Source organism: Phoxinus phoxinus, assembly GCF_949152265.1.
Source record: "Phoxinus phoxinus genome assembly, chromosome: 12".
Lineage (NCBI taxonomy): Eukaryota > Metazoa > Chordata > Actinopteri > Cypriniformes > Leuciscidae > Phoxinus > Phoxinus phoxinus.
The window spans coordinates 25,723,764-25,748,843 of record NC_136887.1 but is presented as its reverse complement, the minus strand read 5'-3'; the positions used below and the strand labels follow the sequence as shown (position 1 = coordinate 25,748,843).

Below are 25,080 nucleotides of genomic sequence, written 5' to 3'. Positions count from 1 at the left end.
CTGATATCCAGTATAAAAGTATAAGTAAATAAAAATAAATAAAGCAAACAATTTAGTCAAACATAAGTCAGCTTAAAATAGCCTATAGCTCAAGTTAAATAGCCTAAAAATATAAAATTATGAAACTTCACTTTGCCCTCAGCCAAAACGAGTTGCCATGGAACAAATTATAGATTAATGAGACCAAAGATCGCCCGTTAGATATACACAAGACGAATAATATCTCATGTTTAACCACTAGACTAGAGACACCAGAGCCAGCGGCAAACATCAGAAGCACTAGCCGAGGTAAGGCTGGTCCAGTCGGGGTTATTGAGCGTTGAACGCCCGGTGATCGCCTGGATCTCACAACTCCCGAAAACGTCAGATACATTTTTCAAATAGGCGCTATCTTTATAAATAAACCACAGATTTGAGCTTTAAACAACTACATTCTCGACTGAAACACTCTTAGAATTACATTTCGTGACACGATAACAGTAGTATTTTGATATTACGCGGGTTTTCTCCTCTGCCATTGACGCTTGCTGGTGGGACGAGATGCATTCTGGGATACCTGTCTGTCTCAAGTCTGCACAAGTCACCTCTACATGCATCCTCGGTAAAAGGGGCGGATCAAGAACACATCCGGGGATTTGAACTGGACTTGGCTAGATGTGAACTTTGAATTGGGACAGTACTTGGGCAGCGACTGATGACGTTTCACAAGTCCACAAGAACACAAGTACAGACAAGAACGCATATTGAGAAACGGCCATGGTCATGAGTCATGACTTCCTTGTTTACGACAGTCGGTGTTCATCATTTACGGCAGGCAGTGTGGCAGAAGGCACATGTGTTTCCAGAGTCAACAGCGTGCTCATTGATAGTCCAACCGGGCACATTTAAAGGTAAATTTTGCTTTTCACTCTTCAGTGCAAGTTTTAGAATAACATATGTTTATGTAGAATACCGCTTGGTGTTATTTGTTTATACGTTATATTTTTGTAATCGGAAGTATTAACGTTAGATGTGCTAAAAGGCTAACCTCCCTGATTCACCATGCTCGACAGTACTCCAGTACAAGTACAACTCTCATTTCTTTCATGTAAGATATGATATTATGAGAAAGAAAGTTTTAAAATCCCCCAAATTTGCATCAGGCATGGATATGTAACGTTAACATTAGTATTTTCCTCCAGGGTTTGTTTGGATCATCGTGATGATTAATCTGAACGCGGACCTCTCGTAATTTAATAGCACGTTGCCCAGTGTAACTGTTAACCCTCGATTCGTTTATGTGTTTTACAGGATCTTATCATGTCATTCCGCGGGGGTGGTGGTCGTGGTGGTGGTTTTAACAGAGGTGGTGGTCGTGGAGGTGGATTCGGAGGTGGTCGTGGAGGTGGATTCGGAGGGGGTCGCGGAGGTGGATTTGGAGGGGGTCGTGGAGGTGGAGGTCGAGGTGGATTTAACAGATATCAAGACTTTGGTCCACCGGAATATGTTATCGGTAAGGTATATTTGCTTTCTTTCATGCCTCTGTTTGTATTTGCATTCTCTTGCGACTGCTTGTCTCATGCTATAAATTGTATCGATGCTCCTTGTGTCTCAGCTGTGGGAGAGTTCCTGCACCCCTGTGAGGATGAAATTGTCTGTAAATGTGTGACGGAGGAAAACAAAGTCCCCTACTTCAACGCTCCTATATATCTGGAAAACAAAGAACAGATTGGAAAAGTGGACGAGATCTTTGGGCAGATTCGTGATTTTGTATCCTTACATGTTTTTGCATGTGATGTTGACCGTGCTGTTAAATTTTACAGCGACTTCAAAACATAACAGTGATAGTAAAGTGAAGTGTTCTTGTGTAATTAATCCTATAAACCCAATTATTATCAAAACCTTGCTGAAAAACTGTTGCACACAATTGTTAGGATTTTATATTAGCAAGTAAAAAAGCCTTTTAGTATAAATGTAAAAAAAATAAACTTGGTACACTTACGTGTTTGCTGTCAAAACTAATAATTTTATAAAATAAATAAAGAATAGCTTTCATAGTGTTATTAATTTGCTGACATCAAATCATATGCAAAACTTTTTTTTAATACATTCACTAAAATAAGATTTTTCTGAATGGTATTTTATGTCAGGCTTTACAGGATTAATGAGCTACATTGTTTCCTTAACAAATTCCTCAGTATTTTTCAGTCAAACTTTCTGAAAATATGAAGGCATCCTCCTTCAAAAAGTTACAGAAGGTAAGCTCAGTCTTTTATCTTTCTGCATGTGTAATGTTTTTGAACCCATATATACACACACACACACACACACAACACTGTTTTAATTGAAATTATTCAACCCCCATTGCAAATTATTTTTATTGGTATAATTTACAGACTTTCAGCTGTTTGCAATAAACAAATCAAACAAAAGTAATTGAAATAGCTCAACACAACAAATGTTTCAATCGGTTTGCGAAAATGCGACTTTTAATTACTTTTACAGTCTCAAAAATATTCAACCCCTTCACGGCAAGCATCTTTACTACTTAGTAGAACACCCTTTTGCTGTTATGACCTGCTGCAAACGAGATGTCGTTTTTTGCTCGTTCTTTTGGGTCAGTAGTGGTGTACGTCTTGGAGTTCTGGCATGGAAACTCAAATGCAACACTCAACAAACCTAGCCAGTTAAGATAATTCATGTGTTCTAGCCGAAGCACACCTGGTGCAGCTAATGAAGCACTTGATTAGACAACACCCATTTTGCAGAATTGTGCTGTTGTGAGGGATTCTATTCAGTGGGTTGAATCATTTCGACACTGCAGAAGTAATTAAAAGTTGCATTTTTAACTTTTGGGGAAACCACATGAAACATTTGTTGTGTTGAGCTATATATAACATGATGTAACACCACATCAATTTTTACTTTTTATGCGGTCTTCTCTAGTATTTTTTTAAAGAACACCCCACTGCTTATCAGTTTTATTTCAAATATTAGACAACGATCAGTGTTCTTTTAGGATATCCATAATTTAGAAGCAGATATTGCTCCAGAATATCAAAGGGATTCTTATGAGCCTTCAAGCAGTTTCCTTCCTTCAGGCTTCCTTCGGCTGTTCTGCCTCTTATCAATACACTAGGATGTGACTAACAGTATTATGATGAAGAATATTTTAATTAACTTTCTCTCCCCTTGCATCAGTTCTACATCGACCCCATGAAGCTGCTGCCCCTCCAGAGATTCCTCCCCAGGCCTCCAGGTGAGAAGGGCCCACCCCGTGGAGGTAGAGGAGGAGGAAGAGGTGGAAGAGGAGGTAAGGCCACACAAGAAAACTATATACATATGCTGATTGGTTCGCTTTTATCATTATCTCTGGTAATAACATCTATTTAATTAACACAGAATTGTGTAGCATTCACATTGTGCTCTACACAATGAATCCTAAAATGAGTGTCGTATTTGCAGGAGGCTTCCGTGGAGGTCGTGGAGGATTTGGCGGACGTGGAGGTAGCAGAGGAGGCGGTGGTGGAGGGTTCGGAGGTGGCAGAGGTGGAGGGTTCAGAGGCGGCAGAGGTGGAGGCGGTGGACGTGGATTCAGAGGTAAGTTTGCAATGCTGATCCTCAGAAATGAATAATGAAATTGGATTTAAAGTACTTAATTCAGGTACCGGTAAATGGAATATTTTATCCAAAAATGCAAATTCCATAATTTGCTCCCCTTCATGTATTTTCAAACACATTCCTTGGTTACGTTCAAAAGTTTGGGGTTAGTAAGATTTTAAATTGTTTTTTAAAAATATCACAAGCTCATGCTGCACCAATACATGCATTTATTGGTTCAAAAGCAGTACAGTAATATTGTGAAATGATTAGAATACAAAACTGTTTTTGTTTTAATATATTATAAAGTATAGTTAATTCCTGTGATGTCACATGATCTTTTAGAAATCATTCTAACATGCTGATTTTGTGCTTAAACATTTCTTATTAATTTGATCAATATTGTTCTGCTTAATATTTTTTTGTGGAAACTGTATGCATTTATTTTATCAGTATTCTACAATGACTAGAAAGTTCAATCGAACATAATGTATTTCAAATGGGAATGTTTTGTAATTGTTTTTGCTGTCACTTTCGATCAATTTAATTTGTCCTTGCTGATTAATGATAATTGATAAAGTATGAACACATCTGCGCTGCTCTTTTCCATTTCCATTGTAGTAGTAGTAAAGCATCATATTTTTTTTACTTTCTTTGCAGGTGGAAGATGATGAAGGACTCATAGGGTGGGATCTGTCCTTTCATCTGCTGTGGAAACTTCCGGTGAGAAGCCAAAGCAGCGTATGGGGCCTTGCCAGAGTCTTTTGACTGATAATTCATGCCTCTCTTGTACAGCTGAACTTTTATTTTTTGTATTATATATGTATTTTCTCAGCAGTAGATTTTTTTTATTTGATCTACTGATAGGACTGTTTTAAGTTGCCACATGTCTGTGTACAAGAGGACAGCAGTCTCCACAACCTTATGTGGTTGGTTTGCATCCCCTTGCATTTTTACATTGGCTGGAGGCTGGACCAGTATCTACTTGAACAACGTAATGTAACGGGTTATGTAGTGACAATGGTGAAGCTAACTCCACAAATAATGATGTAAAAAACTTTCATTGTTGGATAATAATGGATGTCTGCATTTACAGAATTGCAAATTGTTTCAGTTGACATACAGATGCCACCATGGACTTGCAAAATAAAATCTGTTATATACACAACTGTAGTTTTGTTTTTAATTAGTTTGTGATGTACCAACATGTTTGCTATTGCTAAAGTGTAGATATTGGGTTGTGACATCTGAATAGGAGAGATTGAGTCTGCAAACCTATCAGAGATTGTTTATAAAAAGCAATGTGTATTATCAACAGTTAGTGTTTAGTCAGGGATTTTCCAGATCTTCAGCGTAGAAACAGACAGAAGTGAGAATTTAGTCTAGACTTTACTTGGAAAAGCAATAATATGTGTTGCTGACTACAGCTTAAAGTAACAATAACAACAAAAATGTAAATATGCTAATAAATAGAAAAGGATTTCCAGAGCTTTATTGTAAAAACAGTGGTGTGTTTGCCGTGACTATATCTGGTATGACGTCAGAACCCGGAAGTCTAATTCGCCACTTGTTCCTTTTGTAAGACATTCTGAAAAATCCACCATTCCTCGCATAAAGATGAAACCCCTTCCCTAAGAGAGAAAAAAACTTGTGTTTTTTTAGCATAAATGTAGGTCCTTGTTGAATAACATTTTCTCCGTAAAGTGGGTAAGCTTATATCCAGTTTCATATTTACAGTGTAGAAGGCATCATAAATGCTTTGACAGGCTATTTCTAGTTCGAGTAGCCTAAATACTGCTCTTTGATTCATTATTTATCAGTCCAACACAGACCTATTAGATGCAAAAGCGCTGCATGCGCTGAGAAAAACAACGTACTTTGCTCGAGCGTAACCACATCCTGGTCTCTCATTGGTGGAAGAAAGAGTTCTTTAGTTTGCCACACCTCTCCTTCCCGTTCTCTCGTGGTGGAAGAAAAGCATGGACACAACTGGGGAAGTAAGTTAGCAGCGAAATTTGCCCTCAACCTGCAACTACGTAAAGTAACAATAGTATATATTTGTGCGCGTGTAATGTGCAACATTTGTGAAAAACCTCGAGTGTCAGAACAATGCAGTTCAATCAAAAACGCTTTCAAATATGTAGCAGCACTTGTGCATGACAGGAGTGCAGATCTAGGTAACTGTTATACAAAGATCCATTGTGCTGCTTTGACCTGTTTTCCGTTGCCCTTGTTTTTTTGTATTCGGCTTCGTGACAATGCATGCATAAAAGATCAGAAACATGTTATTCTATTCTCTATATTGTTGCATTCAACGGCCTTTCTCCGTCAACACAGGTTTTTTGTAAATACATAAACTGTGTTAAACATCACTTGGTTTTGTGTTTCACTGCATCTCGTCCTGCACAGCACATAATGTCATCCAAAGCAGTGATTTGCAGGCTAACCTTCATTTTAGGTGAAGAATAGTTACCTAAGCATCTCTTCTAACAGTGTTCTATGATTCATCCTCAGGTGATCAAATGCAAGGCAGCAGTGGCCTGGGAGGCTGGTAAGCCTCTTTCCATTGAGGAGGTGGAGGTTGCTCCACCTAAAGCCCATGAAGTTCGAGTGAAGGTAAACCATTAATCTGAACATTGTACCGTAGTCTTGACAAAAGCAATAGGTTGTTTGATGTGCATACAGAGTACTTTGGTGCTCCGTAAAATCTTTGTTTTTTAAAGTCACCATGAAATCAAAATGGAGAAATCTTGTTTTTTGGGGGGGAATATTGCAGTGTTAATTACAAATGATGTATCGGTGCACGTCATATTTTATTAAAAGTCATGTGCCCTCATAATCTTTCATCACAATAACTTCCCCTACCTCTTGCAACAGCATCTGTTCTCCGATTAAGTGTTTACTGGCGTGAGGGCGGGACAACCTGTCACCCACATGAGATCATAGCAATAGCAAACCACAACCATCCAATCATTGTTTGAAAAGCCGTTTCACTCGATATACAATAGGGGAAACGGAACGTTTCCGTTTCATGCTGCTTATAACATTTTAAACTGACATATCGGGACATTATGAGATCTTTTTATACTTGATATAGACAAGATTTCTCTTTTTAATTTCACCAGCTCTGCTAAAGCTGTAACAAACCGGCTTGCAGCTGCAGCCTGTCAAAGCACCATGTTTTCTGACAGATTTACACCGAGCAGGTTCAGTTTTGACCCTGCTGTCTTCAGTGTCTTGTGCCATGCATGATTAAGTGTTGTGTTTATGATTGTGTTTTTTATTACAAATAATTAAGCAATCAACTTGTGTATAGAGAAAAAATGATTGTGCTTTGAATAATAACAATAATATATATTCAAATATAATGGTGAGAAGTCTTGCGTGGTTGTGTGTTTCAGATTCATGCTACAGGTGTGTGTCACACTGACGCCTACACCCTGAGTGGAAGTGACCCTGAGGGCTTGTTTCCTGTCATCCTGGGCCATGAGGGGGCAGGCACTGTTGAGAGTGTTGGCGAAGGGGTCACCAAATTCAAACCAGGCATGTCAAAACGGGCTATTTACCCTCACTTCAGTGACATTTAATGTGTAAAATGTGAGCAATTTTGGAAGATAGGCTGAAATCCTGAAGCTCTTTCACTTTTGTGAAGGTGATACCGTTATTCCACTGTATGTACCCCAATGTGGAGAGTGCAAGTTTTGTAAAAATCCTAAAACCAACCTGTGTCAGAAAATCAGGTAATTATGAATATATTTTCCATCATCATTCTCTCCTTTATGAAAATACACTACCATTCAAAAGTTATGATTTCAGAATGATTAATAAAGTGATCAAAAGTGACAGTAACTTAACAGTAACAGTTCTTTTTAACTTAATTTTATCCATCAAATAATCCTGAATAAAAATATTAAGCAGCACGGCTGTTTTCAACATTGATAAAATGTTTCTTGAGCAGCAAATCAGCATATTTGAATGACTTCTGAAAAATCATGTATCTCTGAAGACTGGAGTAATGGCTTTATCACGTTTTAAAATAGAAAAGTTATTTAAAATTGTAATAATATATCATGTCTTGGTAAACATTACAGATTGACCCAGACTTGTTAATGGTTGTGTAGGTCTTGTGTCTGTCATTTGGTTTATAGATGCTCAGTTGTGATGCAATTCTTTTAGGGTGACCCAAGGTCAGGGTCTGATGCCCGATAACACCTCCAGGTTCAGCTGTAAAGGCAAGCAGCTCTTCCACTTCATGGGTACCAGCACCTTCTCCGAATACACTGTGGTGGCAGAAATCTCTCTGGCCAAGGTGGATGAACATGCCCCCCTGGACAAAGTGTGTCTGCTGGGCTGTGGCATCTCTACTGGATACGGAGCTGCCATCAATACTGCTAAAGTCTGCATCGTTTAATTAATGTGCATGTCTTTATAATTACTATAATGTTTCCTTCGGTCTTAATGTCATATGGTCAAATAGACGCATATTCACTCTGGTAGGTTGAAGCCGGCTCTACTTGTGCTGTGTTCGGTTTGGGGGCAGTTGGGCTCGCAGTCATAATGGGCTGCAAGTCAGTCGGTGCCACCAGGATCATTGGCATTGACATCAACCCAGACAAGTTTGAAACTGCCAAGAAGTTCGGAGCCACTGAGTTTGTGAACCCCAAGGACCACAGCAAGCCCATTCAGGAAGTGCTGGTGGAGCTGACAGATGGAGGGGTTGACTACTCCTTCGAATGCATCGGCAATGTTGGCATTATGGTAAACTGCAGAAACATCAGCTGTTTAGATAGGGATGAACGAAAGCTGAGTAATACAGCCATCCAGATGTCTACAGCAGAACTGTAGATCTCCGCTTAGTTGAATTTGCCATTGTTCCTCAAAATATTTGCTGCCATGGTAACTCAGAATTAGAGGCCGTATAGTTACCACTATTGTACTTCTGTGAAGTGCATAATTGCCAAGTTGTTGTATATGGCTTAGGATGCTCAGGATGACCATTATTATTGTCACTTTTCTTTTGAATTCAGAGAGCTGCTCTTGAGGCATGTCACAAAGGCTGGGGAACCAGTGTCATCATTGGTGTGGCAGGGGCAGGGCAAGAAATCTCCACCCGCCCTTTCCAGCTGGTCACTGGGCGTACATGGAAAGGCACAGCTTTTGGTGGTGGGTGTATAAAAAATAAAAAAAAGAATAGTAATTGAGATATTTATTTTAATCATATATTAATTGTGATATGATTTTATATTATTGTTGTATGGTTAAATTATTTTATTTTAATATAAATTTTGCTTTAATATTATATATATATTATGAGATATAATTTTCTTAGTTTTGTATAATATTATTAATTTAATTTTTTTATATTGTTACTATTTTATCTTATTTTTGTTATGTATTATATATATTTTTTATGTTACCATTTACATTTTCAAATAGCATATGATCTATGCTTTTAGCATGTAGCATACATATAACATATTAGGTAATTAACTTCAGGATTTTCTCTTTTTCTTGCTTTTAAGGTTGGAAGAGTGTGGAGAGTGTTCCTAAGCTGGTCAATGACTACATGAGTAAAAAGCTGATGGTGGATGAGTTTGTTACTCACACATTGCCCTTTACCCAGATCAATGAGGCCTTTGACCTGATGCATGCTGGGAAGAGGTAAATGCCTTATAAGATGCATGTTTTCATCTGGTGCTGTTTGGTAATCTCATATTAATGCAATGTGGGAAACAAACTGAAATCTTAATGCAAACTTTTCTCTTGTGCGTCTTCCACAGTATCCGAACCGTCCTCCAGCTTTGAGCCTCGGGTTCAAACATGAGTCCTGCCATGAATAAGACATACTAATCATCAACATCCTTGTCTCAATAGTTACAGTGTTGACTGTTGTGTTAATTAATGGTTATTTGTGTGTAGAGTTCCAGTTACACACTGAATAAATGTACCAAACAGAAAACATTTTGTGCCTTTTTTTTTTAATAGTTAAAATGTTTAAATATGAATGGCTTGGCATCAAATTCTATTCGGTGTAAATCTGCTCTGTTATAAATCTTGAATGTACATTAAAACCATATAAAATATCTAAATAAATTATATGATACATATATAAAATGAATCAATATATTCAAAAAGATTATTGACAAATAATGGTGAAATTCTAATGGCCTCTTCACACCAAACACGATAACTGATGATAATGGAATCGTTTTAAATTTTTTTCACATTTGTGATAAGAATAGCAGAGTTCACGGCACAGAGTAACGATATTGTTGAAAATCACTTTCAGATTTTTTTTTTCCCCAGTTAATAAAAAAACCATTGACCGCCAATCAGAATCCATCCTGCTTTAAATAGCTCGAAGCCTCAACCATTTAAAGCAGCAGGCAACAAAAGTGCAGCACGTGCCTGACCACTGGTGTGAATGCTAAAGTTATCCTTATCTTCATAGTTCTTGGCATGAACAGGCCTTTAAAGTCGGCATGAAACGGAAGTTGTGATATTCTTTTCTCTTTTGAGCATATCCCGAGTTTAAAAAAAAAAGAATTGTCCAATTTGATTTCATGCTGACTTTAAATGCAAATTTCCCTTGAAAAAAAAGAAAGACTACTTTCAGCTATAGAAAATTACATTGAAATACATTTAAATGTATCAATCTATTATATTGATATGCATAAATGAAATACTTAACTGAAAAACTAGGGTTTGCTCAAGCAATGAATCATAAACAACCATAGCTTTACGGCGGGAGTCATATTCTCTCTGTGTCCTCTAGGGGTCGCTGTCTAAACGTGTGCTCCTCATTCACTCACATGTGTTCGCTTGAGTTTGGCAAATCAAATGGTTTTCACACACACGGAAAGACCCTTCACATTTGTAGAAGATGGCGACTGCTGAACCGGTGAGTCAATATAAGTGCCCCTACAAACATTGTGATGATATCCGTGGTAGTTTTTAATGTTAAATTCGTGTTTTATTTTGGCCAGTGCTTGAGTAGAGGGATAAATATGTCGTTGTGGAGTGATATCTCTTAAAGCAACAAACAGGCAATTGAGCTCATGTGTCTGACTGTCGCACATATGGGTTTGAAGGATATTGTGCAAAAGTGTTAAACATTTCATGTTTTTATCTGGAAAGGGGGGCTGTGAGCATATTTGATGTTTTCTCTGTGAATTTGACATGTTGTTAAACCATCTCTGTTTCTGTGATACATTACAGACTTATGGTTTGCTGATGTGTCAGTAAAAATAGTGTGGTTTGTTTTTAGTCTGTCTCTATGGGCAACGCTTCATGTAACTTTAGCTCAAAAAACAGATATTTTATTAAAACTAAATATAAGTAAATAAGTCAAATTGTTAGATGTTAGAAGTTTTTAAGTTTGTAATGTTTTTAAGTTTAGAAGGACCTTTAGTCAATGTTACTTATAGCCTTTAAGTTATGTTAACACAGTTAGCCTACTTGTTTAGTTACAAGATTATTGGTCTCTGTCTTTTTCTTTCTAAACATACATATTTGTTATTGTAAAAATTAAAGGAATCTTGAGACATATACACCTAACTTTACAGCCTTTCGAGAACCTATGTAGGCTACATTTTCAAAAAAGGGCAATTTTCTGAAGAAGTTCCTACAAGAACTTTGAAGAATATCCATTATTCCTCCAGTAATCCTGTCATAAAGGAAAGACTTTGAGACACTTTAAGTATTATATTTAAGTTCTTTGAGTATGCAGCAGGATATTGAAAGGGTGCCTAGAGGTTCTTCAGGAGGTTCTGCCAGGTTCAGAGCCTGAAGAACCAAAATGGTTCTGTTCAGTTTATTTTTATAGTGTCAGATACCTTAAACAGGTTTAGTGTTTTGTTAATCCCTAAAATTGAAAGATAAATGTATAATGTATATTATTATTATTCTATTTTTCTTCTTCTCATATATATATATATATATTACTAAATAAAATAGGCATTTTGTTTGAATATTCGGCTTATAAATCTTTAGATAAAATAGTGGAAATGTAATAAAAATGTAATGTTGTGGAAATGTTCCTTGTAGGAAAATTCAACAAATCCACCAAATTCAGAAGAAGAAAAAAACGCTGAAAATACGCAAGAGATTGTGAGTGTGGAAGATTACATTAAACATCCTCTGCAGAACAGGTAAAGTCACCCAGGCCACACACATTTCATGATTTTTGTGCATTGTAATGCAAAAAATTATAATCTGGAAGAGTGATCTGTTTTGTTTTTGGGGGACAGATGGGCTCTTTGGTTCTTTAAAAATGACAAAAGCAAAACATGGCAGGCTAATCTCCGTCTCATCTCAAAGTTTGACACAGTGGAAGACTTCTGGGCGTAAGTATTAACAAGAGGGAATCGAAACAACATGGACAGCATGAATGATTAAGAAAACCTTTGGTTAAATAAACAGATTGTTAGTTGTAAGCAGCAATGTGGCACTAACACAGGATTTGGTGTTCTGATCCCAGGTTATACAATCACATTCAGTTATCAAGTAACTTAATGTCAGGATGTGACTACTCCCTCTTCAAGGTAAGGCACAGTATAGCATTCTCAAGATATTTTACTATTTCGAATCAATCTAAATTGATCCTTTTGCACTTTTCGGAGCAGGATGGCATTGAGCCCATGTGGGAAGATGAGAGGAACAAGCAGGGCGGCCGCTGGCTGATCACCCTGTCCAAACAGCAGCGCAGAGCCGACCTGGACCGCTTCTGGTTGGAGACGGTAAGTCCGCACTCTGTCTAGTCGGTTTAACTGCATAATCTGCAAAATTCATTGTGTGTTAATAGATCCTATAGGCTTAGATGCTCTATCTCAATTCTGTTTTTGTTTTTTTAGCTTTTGTGCCTTGTGGGAGAAGCATTTGATGACCACAGTGATGATGTCTGTGGTGCCGTCGTCAACATCCGAACAAAGGGAGACAAAATAGCGATATGGACGACAGACTACGAGAACAAAGATGCTGTTGTACACATAGGGTAAACATAGTTTTAAGAAATGATACCAATATGAACACCTAGGTTAATGTCAGCAAGAATTGAAAATTCACCCTATCTATTTTTTAAAAGCACGTTTGTTTATCTTATTTTTCACCGATTCATCCGCGCATGTGTTTAATTTCTGACCTCAAAAGGTCATAGCTTGATCTTCAGTTGAAACGGCAGACTTCTCTCTAAACCCCGCCCTTTCAAACTCACATTCATCTGCCTCCATTTTTAAAGGGTTAGTTCACCCAAATCTGAAAATTCTGTCACACCCTCATGTTGTTCCAGACTCGTAAGACTTTCGTTCATCATAGGAAAACACATATTGAGATATTTTTGATGAAATCTGAGAGCTGACTCACTCCTACATAGGCTGCTATGTAATTGATATCTGCCTGCCCAGAAAAGTTAGTAAAGACATCGTTAAAATAGTCCAAGTGACTACAATGGCTCAACCTTTATTCAACTATTAATTTTCTTCTGTGAGGGCCTCATAGTGAGTTCACCTAGTGTAACAGCGCAGTGCTTCTGGGTTCTACGTCAGAATGTAGGCTCACTATTGGCCAGCATCACACACTGAGCCTTCGTTTTGACGTACAACCCAGAAGCGCTGCGCTGTTACATTACTTGTACCATGTTGCGCACCAAACAAGCAGATGGAGACCCCTGAAAAGGTGGGTATCGGTCCGCTACCAAGCAAACTCTGTTGCAGTTCGACTGAAATATGAACGCAACACGGACCACAGACATCTAAACGAACCAAAACCACGATAAAAAAGACAGAATGCCGAATCATACCTGTTTTTCTCGTCATAGGAGCTACGTTGCCCGGTGTAGTTTAGTACAGGCGTCAGGAACAACGTTGTTTGTGTGCAACAATAATTCCTGCCGCTGTTTTGACTTTCCCATTTTATAATCTCTTCGAGTTCTCAGATGGTCAGAATACCATCATATGTACACACATACAGCAAGCTCATTTAGCCCAGAACACAGCATTGGTTTGGATGTTCAAATTCTGTCGGAAATAGTTTTTAGGTTTTAGGTTCAGTCTAAAATTTACAGTGTGAATGTGTCAACGTGAATGTGCTGTCAACTAGGACAAATGTATTTTTTTGTCTGAACCAAGAGAACCAAACTACAAGTGTGACCATACCCTGAGTGCCATGCCATCTCCAAGTCCCTGTCATAATTATATTTTATTTTTTTAATTATTATTCTTTTCCAATAATTCGTTGGACTCGAATGTACGTCACTAATATGAAAGGAAAAGATTGCCGCTTCTTGTTTAATCGTGACTTTAATCTTTACAATCTTTACAATCTTTTCATTTGTGGTTATAAGGTAGACATACAGTATTATGTTATGTCTTGGCTTCATCTGTAAATTTCTAAATTTGTATCTGTTTATTCACAGGCGTGTGTACAAGGAAAGATTAGGTGTGCCATCGAAGGTCATCATTGGATTCCAGTCACATGCTGACACGGCCACCAAAAGTGGTTCCACCACCAAGAATATGTTTGTTGCTTAAGGAGCGTTTTAAACAGTGGGTATTTTTTGATAGTCTCGTCAATTTTTATATTACATTGTTAATTAGTAAGATTGTTCATGCTATAATTTAATTTCAGATGCTGCAACAACAGTCTGAATCTTTATCATATTCAAATCTTCATCGAAAGAGAGAGAAAAAGGAAAACAAAACTGTCCTGGGATCTGACCTTTTCACAGAATGCTGTGGGGGAAACACTAGAAAATTAAAGGCCTTCAGATATTTACAAAACTGTACAGTGTATAAACAGAGCCACGTTCTTTTTTTTAAATGTTACTGCATACTATTAGCAGTTATTTTGCTGGTGGGGATGGGAAGTGTATTCAATTCAATTTATGAATGTTTTTCTTTCATATTCTGTTCGCCTTTTTATGTTGAGTTGCAGTTACTAAATCAGTAAGTGTAATTTATTTTTATTTTTTTACTCAATCCATTTGTTTCTGCTTTGGGTTTAGTGTTCGAGTGATGTGGACAGATCATGATATTTCTAACTACACTATTAAAACAATTCTTGTATTGCAGCTTGAGAATGTCAACGGTTGATTCTGTTTAAAGACTTGTATAAATTTGTATTTTTGCAGTCTTGTTCTACATTCCTCATGTAAAGTGTTCAAGGCAGTATTGAGAAAACTGATCTCCAGTTCTAACATTTTCCTAAGGGGTTTCATTGAGTAGCCTGATAAAAAAAAATATAGAAACCCCTTTCTTGAAAATGGGTGCTTATGAAAATGTATGGAAACTGACTGTAAATAAAATGTACAGTGCATTGTCTATCCAGTAAAGAGCCACTGAAATGCATATGTTGATGATAAATAAACAATCCTTTCTGAGATTCTTGAAATTTTGGATCCATTTTCTCATTCCAGTATGTTAGCATTTTGTAACCATTTTAGCTAAATGTATCGCCTTCCCTTTGCTCATAAATTATTTTTTTTCTTCTGTCTGTACAATTAAGCAGTATGAACAACTTAAACTATGATGAATAAGCCTAATCAATTTTGCAAGAACAATATTGATGTGTGTGATTAAAAATAATTATAGTATTTCAAAAAAATAAATGCATTATTTAGAATTGGAAATAGTTAAGCAAAATTGCTTTAATGCTGTGTTTGTTAAAGAATACCAGAGTATTCACACTGATGTACATTAATGCCAGGTTGTACAACCCCATTTCCAAAAAAGTTTTTTTGCAACATTGGATATCCCAATAAAATGTCCCAACTTTTCTGGAAATGGGGTTGTATGTCAGATTTAAATGTATTTATTAATGACCAGATAAATACTTTGGGTGAATAAAACAAAACAAATTGTGCCACTTAAAGTTCGACATCCTTACTCTTTCAATTGCTCTTGAGGCCAGTTTCTGATTCCAGCTTGATCTGGTTGGCCTACAGACTGGGTTGGATCTTCCTCCACACGCTCAAGATGATGATCCAAAGTACTTTCAGATAACACAGATGGTGTCCTGCTCCGGGCATGTCTGGGTGCATCCTCCTGGAAATGTGAAAGGCCTTTGGTATGGTAACTAGGGCTGGGGCTGGCAGAGGACAGGGTTCTCTGGCTCCCATTTAGGTAACTACCATAGTTCACAGAGTCCCTTGAGTCCTGCCGTGAGTAGAAGGAGTTGATGTGCGAGCCCTGGTAGTTGTACGCTCTCCAACCTGGCCGTCTCCTGCGGTGACATCTGCATTTCAGGATGCGGATGAAAGCTAGCTTGAACTCCCGGCTGTAGCAGGGATAGATGATGGGATTCAGGCAGCTGTTGAAGTAACCAAGCCAGAAGATGATTTTGAAGACAGTTTCAGGGGGCCGCAGGCTGGCGTTGAATGCGACTGCAAAGAGAAAGCACACCGGTAAAGGTTGAGTATAAGATATTATTGTTATCAAATGAGCCATATGACATGAGTGTTCTGTTAGTTATTACAAACTAGATTCACATTGCACTTGTCATCATGTTAAGAATTTGAAAATGACACAGTATTCAGAAAAAGCCTAAGCCGTGAAGTGAATTCCAGAGAAAACTTGTGCATTGTCTGTCATGCTGTGTGAGTGGGATTCGTTTTTTCTCTCTCTCTCTTATTTAACACATGACTGGTGTGCCCCCTGCTGGCACAATTCGTGACTGTTCGTGATTGTTCCCCCTGCCATACAACTGTTATTTGTTTTAAAGATCTGTTATTTGCTTTAGCATCCAGCAGGTGGCAGCAAAATTAGCAAAATGTTACGCTTTCAAGTTGGTATGAAACTAAAAATGTGTCATTGACAATAAACTAAATGGCAGATGTAAATAGCATTTATAAAGAAGGAAGTTATCATACTTTTTTTTTTTTTTAAATAAATGAATATATTGTGTTTACTCTGATGTGAACAGTGCATAGACACCGGTTAAACATCAATCAAGAGTCGCCTAGTTCGGATGATCAAGCTTATGTTTTTAAGACACATTGAACTAAGTGAATAAAGATAACATGCTACTGAAGTGTTCTTTTACATTATAATTTATAAAACAATAACACAACTCGGTGATTTAGGTAACATTTCAACTTTTGTAAATGTTTTACAATTGTCTGAATTTCAGAACATTTTTATTAAATAAATTTTACTTTAGATTCTGTTCCAAATCTGAGAAAGAAAGAAACAAAATGTGATTATCTAAAAAGTACAAGATTAAAACCACCTTAGCTTCATCATCTCATAACAGGCCAAATTCAGGCCTGAAATATGAATGTGTGTGAAAGATATGTATCTGCTGAACCAGTTGTGAGTTGATAACCTGAATATGATGATAACCATCCGATTATCACAAAACCAATATTTAGCAAGATTTGAAGAAAAGGTGTATTTCTCATTTCTTCTCTCTCTCATTAAATGTCAGTGGTAGAGCAGTGACTCTGTGCCATTAACTGCTTTACACTAAACCGGAGGAACTCAATGCTGCAGTGCACCTCAGTGCATTGACCCTCTGCATTCATAGTGCCATGGGAACCATGAGACTTGGCTGAAATAATGAATTCATGAATGAAGGCCAAGAGAGTGTATAAGTCATGGCAAAGATCTAGGCTTCATCCTTCTTAAAGAAATCATGAATGGACTTTAAATAGATCTTAATTAATGTTAGCACAGCAAAGCAGCTCACTTAAATAATAAAGTAACACTCTCATTATTCTGATAACCACTCTTATAAAAAAACTCTTCTAGAAAGTAACTGTTCTAGAACAGCAGGATTCAGAGGAAGCAAACAAGTTGAGATATACTGTCCACATCCTTGCATCCTGTTTTTCCAACTTTTATGCAGTCAAGTGGCTCATGGGTTTTCTTCCATTGTCTATATGACAGGTTAGGAAACTTATCAAAGATTTATGAAAAGACTCATAATCCCTGTTAGCATGTGTATCTCATGTGTTCAGCAACGAGCCACAATTATGAGCAGATCTTCTTAAGCTAAATGGCTATATATCATTATCCCACTTACTAACTAACTAAATATTTGAATTAAATTATTTTAAAGATACAAAGATTTAAAGCGTTTTCATTTAAACACAAAGTGATCTTGTCTAAATTGACTTGAACCATCGTGTCATGATGTGTTCATGTTAATATGACCTCTGTATCTACAATAATACACTGTAAGGGTCCAGTAAACACGCTACTGTTTTTCCACTAAATTCAAAGAAAAGCACAGTTGCCTAATTAAGAACCAGGCCAGCTGAACTTCCAAGCACACTGCCCTGCTGAGATAACCCTGTCTGGGACAGGAATGACTACTACGCTTATTCATTAATAATAACCTGCCTTTGAGTCTGAATGGCTGCGGTCCAGGGCCTCGTTCTCATACTCCCTGCTGTGACAGCCAAACGACGGATGCAGCGGACCCCACACTGGGGCCCCGTGAGAGGGACGGGGAAACAAAGTGCAAAAAGATTTATTCTGTCTTAACCCCTACTCTGCGGTCTGCCCACTGACCTCAAGCGTCCAGCAGCAGAAGGCTTTGCGTTGGATAAATCATCTGTACGTATTTCCTGTGAGTGTAAGGCAAATCTAGTTGAATAACTAAAGTGAGTACAAAACACATAATTAACACTTACACTGTAATTTAAGCTATTTTCTTTATGATAAATTATTATTATTATTTATTTTTTTATGCAGTTTTTTATGTTTTTGTTTATTATTATTATAAATATAAAGTTGTTCTGTATTTTTTTTGTGTGCATGTAGTAATAAAAATAGAATTGGAAAAAAAAGTTTCCATTTACCTTGCCAAACTCTTAAGACAAAGAATCAATAGACCAATTCATTATTTGTTAATGAATCATTATTTGCATTCAATTTAAACATAATAATGAGTATTTCTTGTAAAGATTGTTTCATCTTAACTGCTGTTTGCTAACCTTTCATAGATCCTAATGACGAGAACAAATATTGACGGGCATTTTGCATTATATAAGGCATCAAGATGTTTAATGCCAAACATGATGAAGGGAAGGATGTCATTAAGAATTTACAATTTTATGAATGTCAGTATTTTAACTACAATTTATTATGATTACTACTAATATATAAATTGCCTAAGGTGGTTAGCTGGTCTCCTGAGCTGGTCTGTTGGCTGGTTTTAAAGAGGTTTTGGCCAATTTCCTACTGGTCAAACTGGAAGACCATATCTCAGATTGGCATAATAATAATAAGGTGTGTGTGTGTGTGTGTTTTCTTATTATGTTTGTATGTGGCTTTCAGAAAGACAAGGGTACTATATTTAATAGACCTAACAGTTGGTTGAAGCAAGTAGTCAGTTAATTAGTGCAAGTTGCTACATATAATATTTTATACAAATCATTAATAATAATAAAAAAATGGCAAAAATGGTTAGATATTTTTGGGTTATATGTTCTGTAAAAGAAAGAAAGAAAGAAAGAAAGAAAGAAAGAAAGAAAGAAAGAAAGAAAGAAAGAAAGAAAGAAAGAAAGAAAGAAAGAAAGAAAGAAAGAAAGAAAGAAAGAAAGAAAGAAAGTAAGTAATACCAGCGTAAACTGTTGCTGGTCCTAGTTGGTCTGTCAACTGCCAGCTGGTTTTTAGATGATCAGGCTGGTAGAGTCTAAACCAGCTAAGACCACTGTGGGTGGATTTCATTGAGCTCAATAAGCCTCATAATGTCACTTTGTGACAACATGAATGGGAGAGGGTCGACAAATTGTGCAACTGTGTATAATAAAAACCTACCAAGTGGTAAAGTGAGGAAGAATGGCAACCAGCACAGCGTAAACATTCCAACCACAACCCCCAAGGTCTTAGCTGCTTTCTTTTCCCTGGAAAACTTCAGGAGTTTGACCGTGAGAGAATTCCTCGCCTGATGCGCGCGACTTCTGGCTGCAGTGCTGGTGTCCTCGTGCACCTGCGAACCCCTGTGAATCCTCAGCGTTATTTCACCCGAATTCGCCGTTTCTGTCTTCACACCAGCTTCTAGATTCTTCGTTGTCCGTTTAGCAACTACATAAACACGGCAGTACATGACTAGAATAACAATTAAGGGGATATAAAATGAGCCGAGTGATGAGAAGAGCGCGTAAAAGGGTTCCTCTGTTATTGCGCACACCGTGTCGTCCGCTGACGGAGGCTCCTTCCATCCCAGCAGGGGTCCGATAGAGATGACCAAAGACAGGACCCAAACTCCCAGCATGGCCAGCAAAGCTCTGCGTCGCGTCACGATGTTGGGGTATTGCAACGGATGGCTCACTCCGATGTAACGGTCAATGGATATTACGCACAGACTCATGATGGATGCTGTGCAACATAACACATCCACAGCGGCCCACACATCACAGAAAATCCTCCCGAACACCCAGTAATCCAATATTTCTAAGGTGGCTGATACGGGTAACACGGTTGTACCCAGGAGCAGGTCGGCAATAGCGAGATTTACGATGAAAAAATTAGTTGGAGTTCGCAGGTGCCTATTGCACACAACTGACAGTATCACTAGGATGTTTCCAGCCACCGCGAAGATGATGAAAGTCCCCAAAGCCAAGCCGAGCGGGACGGCACGGGACAGGAGGAGAGGCTCGAGTCCTGTGCCATTTAACTCGGAAGAGTTTGAAAATACCGGTGACTCTTCATACGCGTTCAAAGAACCGATTCCCCAGGACAGTGTGACTTCATCTTCATTTTGTTGGTTCATTTTGGCGAAAAATGTTCTCCATTGCTGACACGTTGGTTGGCCGCTTGAGTCACGTTCCTAATAAATGACTAGAACGTTGTGTGCGTTACTAATGAGCAATGCTTTCATTCTGATGCACTCATGTAATGTGAAAATAAGAGTCTCTGTCTCAGGGGTAAGACTTTAATACCGCCCATCTCTGCTTCAGTCTCTCCAAACTGAATGTGGATTTTTTTTTTTCAAACAGAGGAAGAGTGCTGAAGAGGCAAACTAAATGCTCTAGCCAAAGGAGGAACTGAGTGTCTTAAACTTTTAAACAACATTTCCGTATTTGTCTGCCTTAAATTAGTTTGGAAAGACACCATGTATCCAAATAATTTAAAAAGGGTAAAAAATGGGAAAGAAATAGATAGCTACAACTCCACAAACGTAACAGACAGATACTAATTTTGCTTTTAAATCAAAAGGCCATTCTTTCAAAGTTATTGGTGATCACTGCAAACGAGAGGATCTGTTTTACTTGTTAAATATACACGCAAAACATTTCTTATGTTGGTCCAACTAGATTTTTTTAAAATAATTTTTTAATTAAGGTTTGAATTAAGCCATGAAAGAAAAATGCTAGTTTTCAAGGACATTTTGTGAACTAGTGTGACATCACAGGTTTATTTCTGGCTTACACTTGTACCTAGACCAGACCACATAACAACCATGCCACTTTTGCCACACAAATTTGTCTCATGCAAAGACTTCATTAGCATATCTCTTCTGTGGAGTCTGAAGATGAGCTCATTGGGTTGGAGACATGAGGTTTTAATCTCAAGGTGTGCCAGGAACTGGAGAGCTTTTTAGGTCCCAATGAACCTTACTTTGTTCTACTCTTGTTTACTATGACATTTGGCAGACATAAAAAAAATAAAAAAAACTGACAGCAAGTTATATTGTACACATCTTTATTAATTCCCTGTGAGTCGGACCCATGGCCTTGGCGTTGCTATAGCACCATGCTCTACTGCTTGAGCTATAGTTGTTGTGAATAGCTATAGTTATATATATCCACGCTTGTGTTTATATCTAAAGAAAGGTGCATAATATATTAAAAATTCAAGCACAATACTTACACAAAAACTTGAACAAAATAAACAATGACTTGGACTTGACTGACAACCAAACTGCCTCATCAAACAGCAGTAAGAAAACAACATCAAAGCTAGACAGAGAACAATCTTCTTTAGTTTTAATGTCGATTGGCATCCAACTATAATTGGTGCATTATTATCGCCTACTATACTGGATGTCACGGGCCTTGTCAACTACCTTCAATGGGAGTCGGAAAAGACCCACCCACTTTTTAAGACCAATGATGTTGGACCAACTTACGTTTACCGACTCTAATTCAGCGCAAATATCTCTTTTTTTCTCATAACCAGAAAAAAGTGTCAAAACACATGTTATAAAAACGGTCACTTCCAGTTCTTGATTATTATTGGCTGAGCGGTGTTCGATGCCATTGTACTTAACCACACAGTTGAGAGTCGTAAAATGAGACGACGCGCAGCCAGCAAAGTTGCAGTGGTAGGCCTACAATTCGAGCGCCAAATACGCACGGGGATAGCGAGGATCAGCTTCAAGAGAGCGTGAGACAGAAATATCACACATAAATGTCACATCAAACTAAGTTTAAAACATTTAAATATAGCCTACATTAAGTAGTAATGCATATGACTCTTAATCGAGTAAAGGCTATTAGAGCTTGTTTGGTTGCTGAGAGACGGAGACGAGCAGAGACGTCAATTAACGCGCTGTTTGATTTGTGATCGTGCTGTGCTTATTCTATTCATTCCAGTATATTCATTGTACACGGCTCAAATCATTATATACATACAATAATATACGATATCATATCGTAGAACATGTATATGATGTAGTAGCCGCCCTAGTTGATAGCAATCAGACCCTGACACAAGGCTTGTTCGATTTGAACCGCTGATCGGTGAATGACAATAAAGTACCGCGAGAGCGTAGCAGGCAGCTACGTGCTTTTGAATCGCTTTTGCAGTACTTTCATGTCATAATAAACCGACCGGTCTGTGCAACGGTTCAAGTCGAACAAGCCTATAGAAAAGAAAATCAAGTTGCAAGATACATGAATGGCAAGGGTAGCACATGACAAACAGGATGCGTGACAGTGAGAATGACAAAATAAATGACATGAAAACATAAACCAAAACCAAATGCTAACTTAATGATTGTTCTTCAGGCATTCTTTCCATCATGATTTTGTGATTTGTATTTTTATTTATTTTTATAAATTATTGTGACTGTAGACTACTTTTATCTGACTTTTACATGTTTGATCATGTTTTATATTGAGAAATGGTTAGGTTTAGGCTTTCCCTTTGAAAGCAATGAGTTACTAGCAGCTGCGTTGCAAAAAAAGCTACTAAAGGGTGAGTTTCTTTGGCAGAAACGAAACCACTAAATAGCAAGCTGCTAAACATAATGTTAAAAAAGTATATACCGGTAGGTAGTACATTGTATGCAATTTAATAATGATTTTCCTACACCAGTACTGAAATAACTTGCCTCTTATGTAGGCCTACTGCAACATTGTTTATGCATTGTCGCACATTCAAGTTTATTTGTCAGCGCTTATGTATATGTTTCTGGTTTTGTTTCTCCAGCATTAGCTAAATATTATCAGTCTTCTGAAATGTTGACAAATTGCCATTCTCCATTCATGTCTGCGGTGTTGTAAATTGTCTAGAACAATAATATTAGTTCACCAAATTGAGACTAGTTTGACAGGTGAGATTCTGCTTCTTCTTTTCAACATAGCGCTTGGGAATGAGATGAATAAAACATAGAGCGGTTTCTCTAAAACAGATTGATCCTAGTCGGAGGTGTTTTTAGTGTAGAATCTTTTTCGACAGCGTAATAGAGGGTTAATCTTTTTCCAGGAACCTTGCCCATACATATTAATTAAGCTCCCGTTGTTCTTCATGTCAGAGTGCTTTTATTATGATTTGGGGGTTTCAGTAGACATGAAGCATCTGAGTCCTGATAAGAGAATATTTTCGACTAAACTTAATGTGCAGCCAGACACTATCAGGTACATTTGATGCTTGGCATGAGGAATCGTCCATGTACAAAGTATCTCCAGTGTCCTTTTTCAGAGAACATATTCAGATAGAGATTTTTTTGTTTGTCCAAGCACCTGGAAGGCGTTTTCTTTGGCAAGGGAACACTACAACCTCCTGACCTTCCTGGTTATTAATCAAACCCATGGCATCTGCTGGTGCCCTGAAATACAAACACAAATCCATCCACTTAAAATCAGTTTACAATGCCTTGAGAGAACTCTGAAAATAATCTTTTTTCTAAGCATTGCTCACATAACATAGTCTTATATAGAGTTCAGGTGGTATTGAGTGGCTTTAAATGGAAATAGACTGACTGACTTAAAAGCCCCAGGGGAGAACGACAGCATGGACAGAATCAACTTTGATCAAATCATAGTCTCTTCATCAAATCATGGACTCTTCAAGGGATAGTTTATACCAAAAATGAAAAGCCTGTCCTCATTTCCTCGCCCTATATGCAGTATGGGACACTAAGCCTTTTCTCTTTTTTTTTTCATCTAGTGACAATTCATACTGACCTAGGGCCAAAAAACAAACAAGCAAAAATATATATACCAAATTGCATTTGAAATACATTTATTTCATGCTAAGTATAGGCCAACAAATACATTTACATATACTTAATATAAATACCATGCACTTTTTACTCATACTTGTTATTGATGTACTTAACTAATTTTGTACTTCTTATCTGGAAAGAGTGCTGAGATCCAACCAAAGATACACTTAAGTATATTTGATTGTGTTAAAATGTAACTATTGCAAGTATATTTTAGGTACACTTTCTATATCTTGCATTTTAAGACTTAAATTACACATAGAACATACTTTACTATTAGTGAAATTAAAACACATAGGCTTAATATTAAGAATATTTGCATTGTGCAATATAGAAGTACTCCAAATAAAGTTGTATTATATCATGTATTTTTATATGCATGAAATAAATGTATTTTAAATGCATTTTGCCATTTTTTTTCATCTGCCACATTTTCAAAACTGGGTTGTATTTTTGATATAAAAAGAACCTTCCGTGTTCTTTCGCAGAATAGATCTCTTGTTTGATTGCCAGTCGCAAGATTGCTTGTTTACAGCAAGTCATCTATATATATTTCACTTCAGTAGTCTGTGTGCTCTGGTTTTGAAATATGTAAGCATGTCAGGCTTAAGCACAGATGAGAAGTGAGCTTTTTACTGATGCTAGGGACTTTTTAATTCCCAAATCATCAGACTGTGGGAACTAAGAACGAATCACCTTCTCTACGCCACGGGGAAAGTACCGGAGCTGAGAAAGAGGACGTGCCTTATACCTCTGAACCGAGATATAAGCTTAAATGCCTTATTAGCATGGGGATTTGACGTTTCCCATGATGTTTAGTTTACTATACATTACACAAAATTATTTTCCTGACCCTCTTGGTCTTGATGAATGATTTACTGTAGGTCTCGGTAAAGATTCCCTGTCCGTTAGCACTCAAGTATTTCATCACCGGCAGGCACTTTTATGTCCCAAGGATTTATTTGTATTAAAATGAAAATATTTCAACCTTTAAACTGCCATGGATACTTTTTTTGACTTCTTTTCAAATGCCATTTACTGTATTTTTGATTGTATTGTTTTACTTTTGTCCCAGAGCCACACTATACATCTTAAAATATTATTAAA

At 37.4% G+C, this 25,080-nt stretch overlaps 4 protein-coding genes across 4 annotated transcripts; 3 read left to right on the top strand and 1 right to left on the bottom strand.

Annotated features, from left to right (window-relative positions):
* Positions 1 to 537: 537 nt before the first annotated feature.
* On the top strand, positions 538 to 4,753 carry gar1 (GAR1 homolog, ribonucleoprotein). Its single transcript, XM_079630916.1, has 7 exons — positions 538 to 890; positions 1,291 to 1,492; positions 1,595 to 1,749; positions 2,178 to 2,237; positions 3,181 to 3,292; positions 3,445 to 3,579; positions 4,240 to 4,753. The coding sequence occupies exons 2-7, from the start codon at positions 1,300 to 1,302 to the stop codon at positions 4,248 to 4,250; spliced, it is 666 nt and encodes a 221-aa protein (XP_079487042.1). The 5' UTR covers positions 538 to 890; positions 1,291 to 1,299; the 3' UTR covers positions 4,251 to 4,753.
* Positions 4,754 to 5,164: 411 nt separating this feature from the next.
* adh5 (alcohol dehydrogenase 5) lies at positions 5,165 to 9,687 on the top strand. Its single transcript, XM_079631853.1, has 10 exons — positions 5,165 to 5,286; positions 5,400 to 5,576; positions 6,094 to 6,195; positions 6,981 to 7,122; positions 7,232 to 7,319; positions 7,756 to 7,975; positions 8,077 to 8,337; positions 8,607 to 8,742; positions 9,102 to 9,240; positions 9,360 to 9,687. Exons 2-10 carry the CDS (start codon positions 5,559 to 5,561, stop codon positions 9,382 to 9,384), a joined length of 1,131 nt encoding a protein of 376 aa, XP_079487979.1. The 5' UTR covers positions 5,165 to 5,286; positions 5,400 to 5,558; the 3' UTR covers positions 9,385 to 9,687.
* Positions 9,688 to 10,287: 600 nt separating this feature from the next.
* Positions 10,288 to 15,125, top strand: eif4ea (eukaryotic translation initiation factor 4ea). Its single transcript, XM_079629744.1, has 8 exons — positions 10,288 to 10,480; positions 11,626 to 11,729; positions 11,829 to 11,924; positions 12,059 to 12,122; positions 12,204 to 12,317; positions 12,432 to 12,571; positions 13,991 to 14,120; positions 14,203 to 15,125. Exons 1-7 carry the CDS (start codon positions 10,463 to 10,465, stop codon positions 14,103 to 14,105), a joined length of 651 nt encoding a protein of 216 aa, XP_079485870.1. The 5' UTR covers positions 10,288 to 10,462; the 3' UTR covers positions 14,106 to 14,120; positions 14,203 to 15,125.
* adra1bb (adrenoceptor alpha 1Bb) lies at positions 15,074 to 20,421 on the bottom strand. The gene is made up of 2 exons (XM_079629743.1): positions 19,338 to 20,421; positions 15,074 to 15,955 (listed from the first exon to the last, which is right to left on the bottom strand). Exons 1-2 carry the CDS (start codon positions 20,290 to 20,292, stop codon positions 15,456 to 15,458), a joined length of 1,455 nt encoding a protein of 484 aa, XP_079485869.1. The 5' UTR covers positions 20,293 to 20,421; the 3' UTR covers positions 15,074 to 15,455.
* Positions 20,422 to 25,080: the final 4,659 nt, after the last annotated feature.